The sequence below is a fragment of the Phodopus roborovskii genome, unplaced genomic scaffold, assembly GCF_943737965.1.
Source record: "Phodopus roborovskii unplaced genomic scaffold, PHOROB, whole genome shotgun sequence".
Classification (NCBI taxonomy): domain Eukaryota; kingdom Metazoa; phylum Chordata; class Mammalia; order Rodentia; family Cricetidae; genus Phodopus; species Phodopus roborovskii.
The window spans coordinates 1033206-1050658 of record NW_026126606.1 but is presented as its reverse complement, the minus strand read 5'-3'; the positions used below and the strand labels follow the sequence as shown (position 1 = coordinate 1050658).

At 49.6% G+C, this 17453-nt stretch overlaps 1 protein-coding gene across 1 annotated transcript in view; it reads left to right on the top strand.

Annotated features, from left to right (window-relative positions):
• Nucleotides 1-17232, top strand: part of Asap2 (ArfGAP with SH3 domain, ankyrin repeat and PH domain 2) — a 149063-nt gene extending 131831 nt beyond the window's left edge. The window contains 12 exon segments of the mRNA XM_051205959.1: nt 148-263; nt 2644-2711; nt 3937-3958; nt 3961-4049; nt 5223-5478; nt 9035-9054; nt 9056-9121; nt 9123-9193; nt 14578-14627; nt 14930-15000; nt 15347-15469; nt 17123-17232. Of these exon segments, the coding sequence (XP_051061916.1) occupies nt 148-263; nt 2644-2711; nt 3937-3958; nt 3961-4049; nt 5223-5478; nt 9035-9054; nt 9056-9121; nt 9123-9193; nt 14578-14627; nt 14930-15000; nt 15347-15469; nt 17123-17197 (1027 nt within the window). The 3' untranslated portion in view covers nt 17198-17232.
• Nucleotides 17233-17453: the final 221 nt, after the last annotated feature.

Below are 17453 nucleotides of genomic sequence, written 5' to 3'. Positions count from 1 at the left end.
CCCTCACAGTGGTGCCCACTCGCTGTGGGGATGAGTTCCATAAATAATTTGTTTGTTGCCAATTCACAAGTCGTTCCCCAGTCTCCGTGGCAGCTGTCCTCTTGCCTGTGACTATTATTTTATCTTTCTCTGTCTGTGTTCGAGCAGTGGGAACCTGGATAAACAGACGGGCAAGGGCAGCACGGCCCTGCACTACTGCTGCCTGACCGACAATGCGGAGTGCCTCAAGCTCCTCCTGCGGGGGAAGGCCTCCATCGAGATAGGTAAGCTGCCCAGGGTGTGCCCGGGTGCAGGTGGCTCTGCTGGCTTCCCTTGGGCTCCTTTCTGCAGCTCTGCACTTCAGGTGTTAGAAGCAGTTCTCATACTAGGAAATGCCCTGCCCTGCCTGTCTGTCTTCGCCTCCCGCCACACCTGCAGCCATGCCGAAGCCCTGAGCTGGGCGAATCTAGATGAACCTGTGTAGCAACTCTGGTCCCCCCCCCCCAGAATAAGCCTTTTGACAGAGGAGGTGCTGTCACTGCCCCCCTTTATTTGTAGTCCTGAACAAATCCTAATACCCCCTGCCCTTGTTTCCCCTCAGCTGTGGGTCCTTGGCCTGCTGACACTGCCAATGTACAGTTCACCCTGAGCCATCCAGCTGTGCTTGGTTCCTGGAGAAGTACTTTGGAGAAATACTGAACCAAACAAAAAAATAGATGGAAAGATACATTCTGTTTGAAAGCTACACTTATAAAAACAAATCAATCCAGGAGTTGTGGTAAATACATTTGAGAGGCAGGGGGATGACTGTATGTTTGTAGCCAGCTTAGTCTCTATGGTGAGCTCCAGCGAGTCCCAGCTATTTAGAGATACCTTGTCTGAATTTAAAAAGAAGGGGTGAGGGGTAAACACCAAGCGAACCTTGTTGACAGAGACTTGCAGAGAAGAAAGCACCAGCTCAGTCAGATGTCTGACCTACAGGGCTCACTGTCTTCTAGTGTGGGGGTGGGTGCCACTCACTGTGCACACACTTGCTCTCTGGATAGCTTGTCCTTGGGGTCGTGGTTTTAGTGAGCTGGCTGCCTCAACAGTTCTTAGGTAGCTCAATCCTTTCTTTTAAAGTCATAGCTTCTCTACGCTGTTGTATCCTGTACAACTAAATGCGAGCCAGCTCTGCCCAGGTTAACCTGACTGCATCCCATGACTCCGGCTTACTTTAGTGAGGTGTTACGTTACTACCTGAGATAGTCTTCATTATCAGCTTGATGGGACTTAGAATCACCATGGAAACCAGGCTCTGGGCATGTCTCCAAGGGCGCTTCTAATGGGAAGGTCCCTGTAACTATGGATGGCAGTATCCCCTGGGCTATGGCCCTGGACCTACTGAAAAGGAGAAAATGAACTTAGCACCAACACTCATCTCTGTGTTCCCAACTGTGGGTGCCATGTGACCCTCTGCCTCATGCTGCTGCTGCCATGCCCTCCCTCCTACCACGAGACTACCCACAAAGTGGGAGCCATAATTAGCCCTCCCTTCTTCTGAGTAGTTTGTCGGGTGTTTTCATCCCAGCAGTGCGTGAAGTAATTAATAAACAGGCTCGCCCTGAGTACGATGGTTGGCTCTCTATCACTGACAAACACCTGAGGAAATCAGTCTGAGGGAGGGGACATTGGTTATGACTCCTGGTGTCCGTCTGAGGCCAGCTGGGCTTCATGGCTTTGGCCTTGACGTGAGCTGGAAGCTGCTCGCTCACCTTGAGACAGTTGGGAAGTGGGAGGGGAGAGGGACAGGGACAAAATACACCCTCACTGGTGTGCTCCCCCCCCCTCACTTACTTCCTCTAGTGAGGCCTCGTATATCCATTGATACCCTCAACATAAAACCAGATAGAGGAGAAGGTGGGGGAATGGGCACAGAAAGGACTCTCTGAACAGAACACCAATGGCACGGGCACTAAGACCAACAATTAATAAGTGGGACCTCGAGAAACTGAAAAAGGAGATCATTATCTGAGCAGGCCACAGAACGAGAAGAGATCTGTAACAGTTATACATTCACAGAGGGTTAGTCTCTGTTAGAATATACAAAGTCCTAAAACAACCTAGCTGGGCGCTGGTGGTGCATGCCTTTAGTCCAGCACTCAGGAGCAGAGGTTGGGGGATCTTCATGATCCACTCTGTAGCCTGGTCTACAGTGTGAGTTCCAGGACAGTCAGGGCTACACAGAGATATCCTGTCTCGTAATACCAAAAAAAAAAAAAAAGAAGAAGAAGAAGAAGAAAAACAACCTAATGAAAAATATGAGGTACAAACTGGGCCTTGTGACAAATGTCTTTAATAGTAGCCCTCAGGAGTCAGAGGCAGGTGGTTCTCTGTGAATTCAAGACCAGCTTCTCTCTCCTACATAGCAAGTTCCAAGAAAGTCGGGGTTACATAGAGACCCTGTCTCAAAAGGGGGAAAAGAGGAAGTGGGGTAAAGAACTAAGAGTTCTCGAAAGATAAAACACAAAAGGCTGAGAAACACTTAGTTAAGTTCCGGGTGCAGTCACCTCGGTAGCACCACCAGCAAGGTCGCAAGATTCGGCATCTGAGTCTTGGGGGATGCTTTACATGAAAACCATAACACCTAGTTCTGCTGCCTACTTACCTTCCCTTGACTTTCAGCCAATGAGTCGGGAGAGACGCCATTGGACATCGCCAAGCGGCTCAAGCATGAACACTGTGAGGAGTTGGTGAGCACCTACCATGGGCAGATGACCGGGATGTGGAGTTGGGGGGGGGGGGGGAGTAGAGTAGAGCCCATCTCCCTGGACAGCGATAACAAAGGCATAGCACACACAACAGTCCACACCTCCTGGGGTAAGCCAAGTACCCACTGGCCTGGAGGAGCCCTCGAGAACCAGCTGTCCACCCCCTTGCGATGATACTTGTGACTCAGTATGTGCTTATCAGCCATGATAGTAGCCCTGGCTCCTCCCTCAGGCATCTGTAGTAAAGGATAGGTTTCCATACATGGTACCCTTGACTGCCTAGCTCTTGCCACGGTGTGTCCCACTGGCTTTCCTATTTTTGTCCGTAAGCCTGGAGCATGCAGGGCAGTCTGTGCAGTGTCTCTCTGCTGTTATGGAAGTGGAGGGAGTTGCAGCCTCAGCCATCCTGGGTTTGCAGTGGGCTGTGCCTCTTTACAGCTTGGAGACATACCCACGCTGTCTCCTCATTTGATGAGGTTGAGTTAGTTGTACCCCTTTTCAGGATTATCAGAATTGTTGAATTTTTTTAAAGAGGGCATACAGTAAGTACAGAACCCTCAGGACTCTTAATGCCACACAAAAGATGCTTGTGTAGATGCTACCCATCAGTTTTTAAAATCTCTGATCCCTCAGTTTTTGGATGAAGAAGCAAGTACAGAAGAGTCAAGTGACTCACCCAAAGTCACACAGCAGCTGTCTGGCTCTTGGGAACAATTAAGTCCCAAACACCAATACAGATAGTAAATTGACGCACCCCCCTGTACAGCTGGAGTAGAATTAGCCAGCCACTTTCTGCAGGAGAATTGAAGAAAGGGTCGGTTCTCTTACTGTGAGAAGACTGACCTGGCAGCGAACACGTTTCTTCTGAGGTCCAGGCGATGCCCATGCTGTGTTAATAATACCTATAAAAGATGGTCATCACCTTTTAGGTCCCTAAACCCCTTGCCTGTGTGTCAGACTGTGGTTCCAGAGCATCACTGACAGGCAGCTTTAAGGGTCTGGGTCACCTTGAGCATCAGGTACAGGTCCTTCCATGGAGATCCAAGGATTTCAATGAGCTACCCTCATTCAATGAGTGGATCCTCCCTGTGAGTCCTCCAGGCCCTCCTCCCTGACCTGTCTGCTCTTGGTCTGGACACCCATGAGCGTCTGTCATTTGTGGTTGAGCGTGGGGACAGCAGCACTAACTGTTCATCCTCCTTCCTAGCTGACTCAGGCCTTGTCAGGAAGATTAACTCCCACGTTCACGTCGAATATGAATGGCGACTGTTACAGGAGGACCTGGACGAAAGCGACGATGACGTGGATGAGAAACTTCAGGTCTGTGTCTCCCTGCCTTCATGCAACAGCTCTGTAGCCTGGTGCCTTGTGTGTTCTATGATCTGGGTGGGTACCAGGCTTCCCCTTCCCGTTTCTCTCCCTGCCTGTAGCCCACACTGATGGAAGAAGGGAACGGGTGGTTATATGATTTTGGGGAAGAGCACCCCACTTGCTGTGGAGCCACTGTACACCTGCAAGCCGGTGACACTGTTTCTGTGGCTGGTCATGTTTACCTTAGAAACCACCATGTAGGAACCACTCAACCACCTGCCTCTGCCTCCCAAGTGCTGGGACTAAAGGTGTGTGCCACCAACGCCTGGCTAGGACTTCAGTATTCAATGTGAAGTATAAACAGATGATTAATAGGTAGAAATGGAACATGATTAATAGATAGAAACGGAAGCATTTCTGAAGGCTGTTGGACCATCAGTAATGGAAAAGCATTTAGCATCTGTACTTACTGTTTCCTACAGAACAGATATATAAGTGATGGGACATGGTTGCATCTCAATAAATCTTTATTTATAAACACAGAAAGGCACTTCTGACAATCCTGAGGATCTGAGTTTGATCCCTGGGGCTCATATGGTAGAAGGAGAGAACCGAGCCCTACAGTGCTCTGACCTCTACACATACACCTGCACACATACACAAAGAGCAGACTATGTTTTAAAGCAAGTAACAATGCAGACATCAGGACTTACTGATCCCTGATTTATTGGGATCTCAACAGAGGGATGTGAAAAGGACCTGTTGACGTGTGCTGAATTAAGCATGGTGCTGCTGGAGATCCTTTGCTGCTTGGTGGCCAGGGCTGTTCTGGCCCATAAGATAGTGTTAGGGAAGGGGACATCAAGGACAGCATGAGCTAGGCGGGGGTAGCTGGTTGGTACGATGACATAGCTTCTGTTTGAAGTTCTTCACAGAAGGAAGAATTGCAGTTAGTGAACCGTGGCTCTGTAGAGATGTGTGTCGTAATTATAAGACACTGGGTGAGCTGAGTGGCTTTTAAAGTCTTGCAGCTCAAATGCAGCAGTGTGTGTGTGTTTGTCAGGCCGAAATGGTGCCCACCATGCAACAGTGATGGGTGCGCCTCACTGCTTCTTTGAGTTGATATCACCAGGACAAAGCCATAGCTGCATCTCACGCTCTTGCCCTGGCATTCCTCTGCAGCCCAGTCCTAACCGGCGCGAAGACCGCCCGGTCAGTTTCTACCAGCTGGGGTCCAGCCAGTTTCAGCCCAATGCCGTGTCTTTGGCCAGAGATACCACAAACCTCGCCAAGGACAAGCAGAGGGGCTTCGGGCCTAGCATCTTGCAGAATGAGACCTATGGAGCCATCCTGAGTGGCAGCCCGCCCTCCTCCCAGTCGTTACCCCCTAGCACCACCAGTGCACCCCCACTCCCACCTCGGAATGTTGGTGGCAAAGGTGAGACCCCTGAAAATGCCCACGGGCTCTGACTTCGAGAAGTTTGATGCGTGGGTGTTTATTTTGTAGCTGTTTTCCGTTTGCTGCCTTGAGGGATTCCCATAATTTTAACATGCCAAACCTGTAGCCTGTGCCTGGGTTCTTACTCTGGCAGAGGTGTGCACGGGGTAATGTAGGGCTGCCCTGGGCAAGCTAGAATGATGTCCTGCAGCTGCTCAGCTGCCCCTCTGCCCTTCCCACCTTGCTCTTCTCATCCGGTCCCCACTTGGTGTCCTGATTACTCCCTCTCTTCTTTCTCAGGGCTAGTTTAAAGTGCTGTGATGACTTAGTGTCTCTAGAATACCTTTGAAATGAGGAGCAAAACGTAGTAATTTGGGGAACAGTGCTCAGCCCTAATTGTGAAAACACCAATGTGTGAGCCTTCCTGGTATCTTAAGTGTGACAAACTCACAAAACTACCTCACCTGAACATAGCAGACCCACCCAAAAGGTGGCTCTTTGTGTGTGTGTGTTTGTTTGCTTTTACAAGTACAGAAACATGGAACCGCTTGTGTGATAGTAAAGACCAGTGGGCCATTCTGCTCTTTGAAGTGGCCAGCAAATGGCCAGCTCTGCCAGAGCTGCCAATCCTCAGGGCCTTCAGAGTGAAGGAGGGACTTCCCCTGGAAAGAATAGTGGCTTCCACTTCCCATGCATAAAATCATTGCAAATTGTCTCTTCCAATAGCTGGCAACTGGAAGACAGGTGGGCAGTGTGAGGTGGTGCTGGGTATACTGAGTTGCTAGAAGATCAAATGTGCTAGAAGACCACACACACCACATGTGTCAACTGCCCTGCCCTAACACTCAGGGAGGCCCAAAAAGTTAGGTGAGTCAGTAAGGAGCAAAAGAATGAAGATCAGACCCTGTACCCCCTGCTCCTACCGGCACCCCCACCTAACTCGTCTGGACATCACAAGCACTCCCTGTCACCTCCTACAGGCTGTCCAGGGCAGTGCAGGTCCTTGTGGGCATCTCACAGCTCCTACCTCCTGTGTTAATTCTGAAAGGCCAGTATCAGAGAGACTGGGTATCTCTGTGATCCTGGCATTCCCAGGAGTAACTTGTGCTGGCTCTGTGACAGCAGAGACTTCATTCACTCCCCCCCTGGATGGAAGGAGAGGGTTGGTCAGCTCCTCATCTTGACTTTTTGCAGTTTTGGAAACAGGGATTGCTTCTCCCACTTTTTTGGGCCATCCTGTCTTTAGCTCCATTCCATTTTCACATGAGAAAGTTGTACCAGTACCCTACACCTTTCCTGTCCTAGAGTCCAAGCTTGGTATGAACATGGAGTTCTCGCACCCTGAGGTGGGGGATAGAGTTAACACTGCCCTGTGGCTCACCCTGGGGTGCAGAACTTCCTTACCAGGCAAATGTGAAGGCTTGCCTGTCAGCCCTGGGCTGGCCTGGGAGGATGTGTCTCCACACTGCCAAGCCCAGCCCTCCCCTAGACACCCCTGTGCATCTGAGTAAATGGCACACGGTGAGAAAGAACATGACCAGGCAAGTGCCATGGCTTTGAGGGTCACCTGATACTACTGAGCTACCAGATCATATGTGCTGAGTTCCAGGCAGGAATTTTACAGGGGGCCGGGGAGAGCCCCGCCCCTCATGTGTGGGACACACCCTTCCTTCCTCTTCCCACACTTTCTGAGGACAGGGTCTCTGTGGCCCATGGTAGGAGGTAATAGAAGGCAGAGATGTTCCATAGGCCCAGAGTGTAGTACTCATTAGATTTATGGCTATAGTTCCTCCTTCACCATCAAATTGAAAAGGCCACCTGTGAGAGTTCCCTGTAGCAGTTTATTATTTTATTATTATTGTTGGTTTTGGATGCATCTCACTTTTCCTACTAGAGAAAAGACTTGAGTCTCAGGGTTCTGTTGCTGTTCTAGAAGGCTCATGTTGATCTTTTAATGGGTGAGAGGATCAATAGCAAGTGTTTTGTTTCTGTTTTTGTTTTGTGTGTGTGTGTGTATGTGCGTGTGCCTGTGTGTGCATGTGTGTATGCGTGTGGGTTTAGTTCAGACAGCCACCTCAGCTAACACCCTGTGGAAGACAAACTCTGTAGGTGTGGACGGTGTCAGCAGGCAGCGATCTTCGTCAGATCTGCCAGCTGTCCACCCACCGCTGCCCCCCTCTGCGAGTGACATCTACCAGTACGTTTTTTTTTTTTCTCCTCCTTTTTCCTTTCTTGCCAGTGGGCCTTATGAATCCAGAAAAAAAGGGGGCACTGTTGGCAGCCATTTTGGGGATATAGCTGTGGGCTGCTCACAGATGCATAGTAGATGTTGCCCTTGTGGCCCTAACCCTTGCAGCCTCCATCTCAAACCTCCGTCTATTCCCTCACCACCCCCCACCAAGGTGGCTCACTCGTCTCTGTCTTACCGGGCATTTTAAAAACACCCCTCCCCCACACACACAACGTACTTCCAGTCCCTTTCGCTGCATAGTGATTTTGGGGTGGCCATTTCATGACCTGGCATGATAACCTTCCACGCCAGTGTGTGGTTGGCAGTTCCCAGTGCTAGGAGCTGGGCAGAGGCAAGGGTCCTTTCTCCTGCTGTGGAGCCCAACATTTTTCACCCTGTCAGTGGCAGAACAGCATGTCCAGGAAGCTCTGTAGAGGATGATGTGGGGCAGGGTCCAGCTGTAGTAGTCTCAGGCCAAGCATTAAAGGACTCAAATCTGCTCTCCCTCCTGCCTCTATAATGGTGCTCCTGGGTTAATCTGCCCGGGGTTTCTGTCAAAACAAAAGGAAAGAGTGAGGGGAAGGAGCCATAAACTAGAACCTTTTGGGTTTTTTTTTCCCCTCTCCATAGTCCTTGTTCTACATATGTTTGCTCCCATCCTGAGGGGGGCCACTGACAAGGGCCTGGTGCTGTTATTTTTAAGATGGGTGGGGTAAAGGAAGGCCCAGGCATGACATCTCATCCTCTGCTGGTGGTGTTTTTTTGTTTTGTTTTGTTTTGTTTTTTTAGAGCTCTGCCTACTTTGGCAGTATCAATTTGCCTCTGAGGCTGAGCCTGTCACCTGGATGATGCAGATAGTAATAGAAACCTCCTTTCCCCTCAGACTGGGGACCTCATACTACGTCCATTGTCACAGTTTGTCCTTAGAGCTTATCCCCCTACAGGCCAGTGGGGGTGCATAGGTTTTTGTTCCCTTCTGGGTCATTTGATGCAAGAAGAACCCTGGCCCAAGCATTCTGGGTACCCCAGGGCAGATGCCAGGCTTGATCCCAACCTGTCCTGCTGGTTTGGAAGAATCCAGGGCTGGCCCTGCGCAGGTTTCCAGCTAAACACACACAGGTCACAGCAAAAAATCAGTTGCAGCTGAGGCTCCATTTCCTTGATGGTTTGCTCCTTGCAGTCTCTCTGAGGAGACAAGCTGAGAAGCAGCCATAGGAGTTCCCAGAAGGACCATAGAGAGGAGGAGGCTCCAGAAAGAGACTAGGTCTGAGACCTGTGACCTAGGGGAGCTCACTATCTCTTTCCCTCCCCGTTATCTCTCCACAGATCCCCTGACCACCACACCACCCCCCTCCTGTGGCTAAGACTTCTGGCACACTAGATGTTGTGAGCCAGCCAAGCAAGCCCACCCAACCCCGGAGCCTCGCAGAGCAAGCTGCCACCTCAGCCGCCCAGCCGCCCACCTCAGAAGAAGCCATCTTCCGGGTGGGTAACCATTGTCCCTGCCTGGCCTCTGTGCCTGGCCACAGCAGCCAACATTGCCTCTCACATTCAGAGGGCTTCCAATGGCATTGTCCTCTTTTCTTCATCTGTTGGGACTTCTGTGTGAACCTTGGAAATCTCCTGTGTTTCTACCATCCCTAAGGGTGAGAGGCCAAGTGCTGTGTAAATTGCTGATCAGCTCTCAGGGCTCTTAATGTTAATTCCTCGAAGAGTTTTTAGCTGGAGATCTATTACAAACTTAGATCTTAAACCGAAGAATTAATTTAGATTTTTTTTGTGTGTTAACACTGGGATTTTTTGGAGTCAAGTCCTTATGACTGGAGCCCTCTGTTGGTTCTGTTTTGCTCCCTAGAAACATCCTGAATGCATGTCTCCTCCACAGATGTGCCGGTTTGATGTTTCCTAAAGACAAGGGCTTTCTCCTTCGTGCACACACCGCAGAGGGATCCGGTTACCTTTTTTTTTTTTTTCTATACAATAATTTATTTTTACTTTATATGAATTGGTGTTTTGCCTTCTGTATGAGGGTGTTGAGTCCCCTGGAACTGGAATCACAGGGAGCTGCCACGTGGGTGCTGGGAACTGAACCCAGGTCCTCTGGAAGAACAGTCAGTGCTCTTAACCTCTGAGCCATCTCTCCAGCCCCCTGTTACCTTTTTTAAAGCATTTAGAAATTTTTAATTTTATTTTATGTGTATGGGTATTTTGCCTGCTTGTGTGCCTGTGTACCTCGTATATATCTGGTGCCTAAGGAAGCCAGAAAGGAGCGTCATATCCCCTGGAACTGGAGTTAAAGATGATTGTGAGCCACAGTATGGGTGCTGTGTGCCGAATCCATGTCCTCTGGAAGAGCCAGTGTTCTGAACCACTAAGCTATCTCTGCAGTGCCACCCCCATCTCTAAATGTCTTATTCTATGTCTAACAGTAGAAAATAGGTTTCATTTCAGTCTTCTCTGTGAGTTCGCTGTTAAGCCATGAGGTCTGGGTAGAAGATAATGTGCTCAGAGCTACAGGATACATATGCACACAAATGTCCCTCTGTCTGTATTCTGTAGCTTTCTCTGTTGGGATCCAGGTGTTCATATCAGCATCTCCACTTTCTCTCACAGAGACAGGGCCAGTACTTAATGTTCTGAGGCACACCGTTCACAAGTCCTGTCACCAGGATTGGGTGACACAGTGGGGCAGTTTGTCTTTGTCGCAGCTGAGACCCCCTAGGATGGAAGTGGCCTGGTAAAGGCTGGTGTCATGTGGCCTTTGTAGCTGTTGCTGCCTTAGCAGCACTTGAGCCAACCTGCTGACCACAATGCCCACATGCAGATGATCTCTTGAGGTGGTGTGACTTCCTCAAGACATGGGGCCTGGGCCCAAGGAAGGCCCAAGGCAGGGCAGGACACGTTACTTTTGCCCCTTTTATTTGCTTGAATGGTGCTGGAAGCTGGGCCTGAATGTGTAGTAGAGGGTTCTGTTGGGACACAAAACAGCAAGGCTGCATGTTCATTCTCTCAGATCCCACACTTGTTACTCCTTCCTCAGAGCTGAGAATTTTGGCTCCTATGCTCAGTAATGTTGTCGTTCCTTCCCGTGAACATACTCCTGACTCCGCCTCCAACAGTCCTAAAGATGAACCCTTCTTTCCCTGCTTGGATCAAATCCAGTTCCAGCAGACATGCAGCCTCTAGGCCCATCCCCACCAGTGCAGGCCAGGCGTCCCCTGCCTCCTCATGTCACCCAGGTCACTCACCCGCAGCCTGTCCTTCCCCCTGCCTGGTTCTGACAAACCTCTTGTCTGGATGCTTGTCTCTTTTAATCTAATTCCCACTTCTCAGATGTCAGGCTAATTGGCCTTTCCTTTAAATACGCCATCTTAGTTTTATCAGATAACCCAAGATCTGACAGCTCCCCCAGATCCCAGAGGTGAAATCTGGGTAAACACCCCTGATTGACCCTCAGACTCAAAGCCCCGTATCTTTCTGCCTCCTCCCCTGATATCTTTTGGGGCTGAGTCACTTTCAAAGAGAAAATGTGGTGGTGGCAGCATGTTAGCTCCTCATACCTTTCACCAAAGCGGGTCTGGTGGCAGGGCTTGGAATGCCTACAGCCGGGCTCTATAGTGTAGCAGTCAAATGGGTGAGTCGGTTTCCTCCTTAGTTGCCATTCTGCCATCTTCTTCAATTCCTGTGTTGTTTCTGTGCCTATAAAAAATATACTTCCAGGGGGCTGGAGAGATGGCTCAGAGGTTAAGAACAATGGCTGATCTTCCCAAGTTCAATTCCTAGCAACCACAAGGTAGCTCACTACCATCTATGAGATCTGGTGCCCTCTCCTGGTCTGCAGGCACACATGCAGGCAGAACACTATATATATATATATATATCCAGAGAGTTTTCCCAATTTTACTCTTAAGTTTTCCATTTCCATTCTTATGGTAAGTCAAACTGTAGCACAAATAATAAAAACCCAGAGACAGATATTGGGATTAGAGCTGAAGACCAGAGAAGCAAAGCAGCAAGCCTCTAGAGAGTTCTCATGTCTACCAGTGCTCAGACCAGAGGGACAGTCGTGTCCCCTGATTGCATCTCCAAATTGCACTGCTCCTCAGACTAGACTGCCCTCTGCAATGAGTTCTGTCTCTTCCCACCTTAGTTGTCCTCTCTCCACCCAGCCGTGTCTCTCAGTCCCCACCTCCCTAGAGCTGGGATTAAAGGCGTGGGATCCCAAGTACTAGGATTAAAGGTGTGAGCTCTGTTTCTCTTTTAGACTAATTCATTTTTCATGTAGCCTAGGCTGGCCTTGAACTCACAGGGATCCATCTACCTCTGTCTCCTGAGTGCTGGGATTAAAGGTGTGGCCGCTACTGCCTGGCCTCCATGGCTATGGCTAGCTTAGCACTCTGATCTTCAGGCAAGCTTTATTAGATCATAAACAAAATATCACCACAGCTCTTCACTGAGCTGCAGCCCCAGGCTGCAGCCTGGCATTTTAAAATCAAAATATGTGTCCTACTTTGCTAAGACATCTTTTTAGAACGCTGCATCATAATATTCTTAAACAGTGATTTGAAGTAAGGTTGGCAGCTGAGTTTTATACAAGTATGCTTCCCTGGCCCCTTTGTTAGACAGTCATGGTCCCTGTGTGCGCTTTCTCTTCCCTCTTGTGACACTCTTGGATTCTCTGTTGCCCACATTCTGCTTTTTGTGGTGCCAGGTCACATCTTGACATTCCAGACAGGAAGCAGTGGGCTCCTGGCACTCCCGAGGCACAGGGGAACAGTGATACTAGCCAGCAAGTGCCAGGTCACAGCACCCTCCTCCCAGCCACTTCCCCAGGGCTCACAAGAGCCAAGCTAGGGTTGGATGAGCTTTCCCACTGGTTTTAATCCAACTGAAAGGCAAGGTAGGGTGACAAAGCAGATGATGTTAGGGTGTGCTTATCTGAGGCAGATTTCAATGAATGGAACCAGGCTGTCACTTCTGGGAGAGTTCCAATTTTAAAAGAAAACATGGTGTATATTCTTTGTGAAGGAAGCCCATCCCACTCTATGCCCAATAATTTGGAACATGATATATTTGTTCTCTTAGAGCAGGAGACAGCCAGAGCAAACCCACAGGCCAGCTGCCTCCATTACTTATATCCATGAGTCACAAGCTATCAGCGGCATTTGTACTTAAATGTAGTGATAGAATTTTCAGATGAGAATGTTTCATGGCATGTGAGATTTCTGGGACTTACAGATTTTAGCATCTGTGTCCTATTTACTGTCTTCTTGCTGTGAAGAGCCACCATGACCACGGCAACTTACAGAAGGAGTTTATCAGGGTTCACGGTTTCATGGTCAGAGTCCATGTCATCAGGGTGGGGAGCATGGCAGCAGGCATGGCCCAGGAATGGTAGCTGAGAGCTCATCCTGGTCCACAGGCCTGAGGCAGAGAGGGGTGGGAAAGGCACTAGGCATGGGCTTTTGAAACCTCAAAGCCCACCACCCTAGTAACCTGCCTTCTCCAGCAAGGCCACACCTTCTAATCCTTCCCAAACATTTCCACCAACAGGGGACCGAGCATTCAAATCTATAAGCTTATGGGGGCTGATCTCATTCAAACTACCATGCCTATAAGTGACGTTTTGTTGGCATGGCATACTGTGTGCTGACACACCATCCCTGGTACCTTCCTACCTCATTAGCAGACAAAGCTGAATGGTTGCCATAGAGACTAACTCACAGATGTATCATTTGGCCTTTTACTTTTTATGTATTAGCCTAGGTTAGCCTTGAACTTGTGACTCTTCTGCTTTACCTGGCTTTGAGGGCAAGGCTGGCTGGCTGTGGTCCTCGGTTAAGCACCTCTTGTTGAGCATTTTACTGAACACAGAGTAGGAAGTTGGCAACTCAGCTTCATGATGTCTGCTAGGACATATGTGCCCAGAATCAATGGGAACTAAGTTGGGTCTTTGATTTTATGGTTTTTCAGCCCCTTGAAAATTAGACAACAACTAAACTGTTCTTTTCCTCTTCATCCCAGCACCCAGATGGGCTCATTGGGGCTGCAGAGGAAGTGACCTGCTGTGGAAAGAATGCCACCCCAGTCTGCCTCCCTGCTTCCTCAGCCCCTCCCAAGGCTCACTTACCCAGTTGTTTGTCTTACTTCCTGCTAGGTCCCACCAGCACCCCTAGGCAACAGAGGATAAAACATCTCTCTTAACTCTCTGCAGACCCTGGTCCCTTTTCCCTTTAGAGAATTAGCAAAGCTAGTGTCCTGCCCTCTTCTGAGGAGCCGGGGACACACACACACACACACACACACACACACACACACACACACACACAGAGAGTGGTCTGAGTGGATAGAGCCCCCTCTGCCAACTGTGAGAAAACTCCTATTTGTCTCTCTTGCACAGCTAGAGGAAATACTGGATTACTGGATGCGGGTTCTAGCAGGCCTGCAATCAGCCCTGTTGGTTCCCAGAGCCGGGGCCATGGAGTTCAGAGGCATGGGTGATGCTGACTTGTGCTGGTGTCTACACAGACCCTGGCAGAGCCACCCAGGCCTGAGGAGTAAGCTCTAGCCCCTCCCCCTTTCACAGGATGATTGATGGAGGCTCAATGGGGGCCGGAGGAGCAAATGATGAGTGCAAGCACTGGAGGGTGCTTAGATTCTGCTCCGGGCCACTGTGGACAGGAGAGTAGTGCTGGTCTGGGGACCCGGGTCTAGCACCTTGCCCCGGACCTATCCTTTTTCAAGGGTAGGGTTGGGGAGGCAGCAGGTGTGGCAAATCACAAGCATGAGCTTGAACACCGACGGGCCCCTCATCAAGGTCTGAACAGGTAGCCTCGGCGATCAATAAATCTGTATTTCCTTCCTTGTAGGACCGACAAGCCAACCCCACTGATCAACAAAGGCCAGCCAAGAGGACCTGGTAATTATTTAACCTGGAACAGGTTGATTCATGGGTTGTGGGGAGGTGGCATTTCTAGGTAGCTAGTCAGCCCTGGTTAGGGCCTGGAAACTTGAGTTTCTCACACTGTAAAGTCAGGAAACTGTCTGCCTTGTACAGGACTTTTCTCTCAATACAACAAAAGGCATGGAGAGCCTGCTTTTAGACATAACGCCATGACTCTTACAGCTGTAGTCTTATAGTTAAAATGGATGGAACGGAGCTGGGAGTATCTTGTAAAGTCGCTTTGTCTTGGTCCTAACGCAGTGGATCTCTCTGAACAGAAGCTCCAGGTCCACTGTCCAACGCCATGGCCCTGCAGCCTCCAGCACCCATGCCCAGGAAGTCGCAGGCGGTAAGAAGCTTGCTACCCTGCCCCTTGCTGTCCTACATGGAGGACTCTAAGGCAACCAATCGTTCTGTTTCTGCTGGGTGGAGGTCTCAGGGCTTCTTTCTGGTGCAGTGTCGTGGTTGGGGAGCTGGCCATCTGGGCCATCTGATCACTTTATAGTCCCTGTGTGTGCCAGACCCCAGGTGCTCCATTCCCTTCCTCTGCACTGAGCTGTCCCTGTTTGCTTGACCTCTGTGGGTTTCCTAGCCCAGGTACTTGGCTCATGAGGCAAGCAGAAGACAAGAGGCCCCTTCTTCATCTAAGACCTTGGCTTTCTGCCACATTAACCCTCTCCCTCCTTCTGATGCAGACCAAGTCCAAGCCCAAGCGAGTCAAAGCACTCTACAACTGCATGGCTGACAACCCAGATGAGCTGACTTTCTCTGAGGGGGACGTGATCATTGTGGACGGGGAAGAAGATCAGGAGTGGTGGGTGAGTCAGAGCGGGGCCATGGTGGCTGTGCACAAGGGAAATTCAACCCAAGCAGTCTGGCTCTGGTGCTGCTGCCAGATTAGTGTGCAATGCCTTCCACATCCTGGTGTCTCTCCTGTATGAACACCGTTCTCTGAGTGGGCCTGATGTGTCCTTAGGTGAACTCCTCACTGTTATCATGGATAGGCCACTTGAGCTTCATTTCCACAGCACCCTTGACCTGAACTGAGTTTCCACACACAGCCCTCCACTGCCAACGTGTGGAGCAAGGCTTCTAGAGAGCGGGGGCTCCAGGGTAGCATCCTCGTGTCACTTTGATGATCCCGACACAAGCTATAAGCTGCTCAGCATCCAGCTGGTGAAAGTGCAGCGTGTGCAGGCGTTAGGCTTCTCCCAGAAACCCTGTATTTCAGACTCAACCGATTACAGGCTGAGGACCTTGGCAGCAGGTGCTTAGATCTGTACACCTGATTGACTGTCTCAGAAAGGAAGTCATCCACAGCACTGCAGCAGAGATGCCTCGGGAAGCAGCAGGGACAAGCTAGGTGTAGACTGGGAATGCGGGTGTCTAAATAAACCAGTGGAATGGAGTATACATAGAAAGCACCTGGCAGAGACTGCCAGCCTCGGGGCACTCAGGGCAGACAAAGCTCAGATACCAAGTATTTCAGAAGGTTCCTTGGGACTTGGGGAAGTGCTTTGCTTGTCAGCCACAAGGAGTTTGACCTGATCCATCTGTAGCTGCCCCTCCTGCAAGCCCCCCTTCTGCAACCTGACCCCAAGGTTCTATGGTGGGTCTGTGGCTCGGCCTTGCCACACCGCGTTGGCACAGTTGCTGTCACCTTGAAGCAACTAAGGGAAGATGCCCATTCCCATCACTTTCCACATTACCACAGCTCCAAGGCTCCTTCTGCTACTTGCCAAGGAACTTCCTGTACATGGCTGGACCTGGGGAGACTAGAACACTGGGCTACTGGAACCCGACCTTGCCCCTCCACAAGGGGCACCAACACCCACCACTAGGAAGCAGAGTTGGAGTCACACTGTCTTTCATCCTATGTTATGGGTGGACTCCAACCTGACACAGGCTTAGCCATATGAGAAGTACCTGTTTGCAAGTTTGGAAAACCCAGACAGGCACAAAAGAAGTAAATGTTAGTCATGACAGCAGAGTCTGCCCCCTCCAGAGAACCCAGAATTCTCAGTGGGCAATTGCCGGGAGGGGGTTAGTTTGGCAATTTTACTTTGGGATTTTTATTTGCTAATATCAGACCATGGTTGAGCTTATACATGAGTATAATTTGTGTTATTTACCCAGATTGAATTTTTTAGAGCCAGATGAAATATGATTGGAGCCACATCATACTTTTGCCAAGTCTTATGTCTTTGGGTACAGTTTCTTCATTCATATACTAAGTGGATCCAGATGGCATCCTGGTGTCTTCCATGTTCTTGGGGCCCAGAGGCAACATCTGAACTCATCTGTAGCTCTTTGAGGGTGTGTGAGGCCTGTGGAAGAAGCAAGCACAGGTGGGAAGGAAAAATGGCATAGCAGTTTTCCTGTCATTCTTTGGCAGAAGAAATGCCTCAGAACAGACATTGTGTTGCCCCTCTGAGTTTGTAATGTTTGTAACCCAAACTTGCTCATTTCAGATTGGCCACATCGACGGAGATCCCAGCCGCAAAGGAGCATTCCCCGTATCGTTTGTGCACTTTATTGCTGACTAACTTGCTACTGAACAAAGGCCTTTCCATCACCATTACGTTCCATTTTGTTTTTGGTACCAAGACTAGCTATAGCAAGTCTCATGGATTGTCCTGTATGGCAGTCCATCTTCTCATAGTACCGTTCTGTTTGGAAAACTCAGAGGCAGTTTTTATATGTATAAGCAGATTCTTTTTTATAAGTTGTTTTCACCCAACATTTGCTATACTTTTACTAGGAAAAGCGGAATTTCCTAAAAGGGGACATAAAGCTATTTTA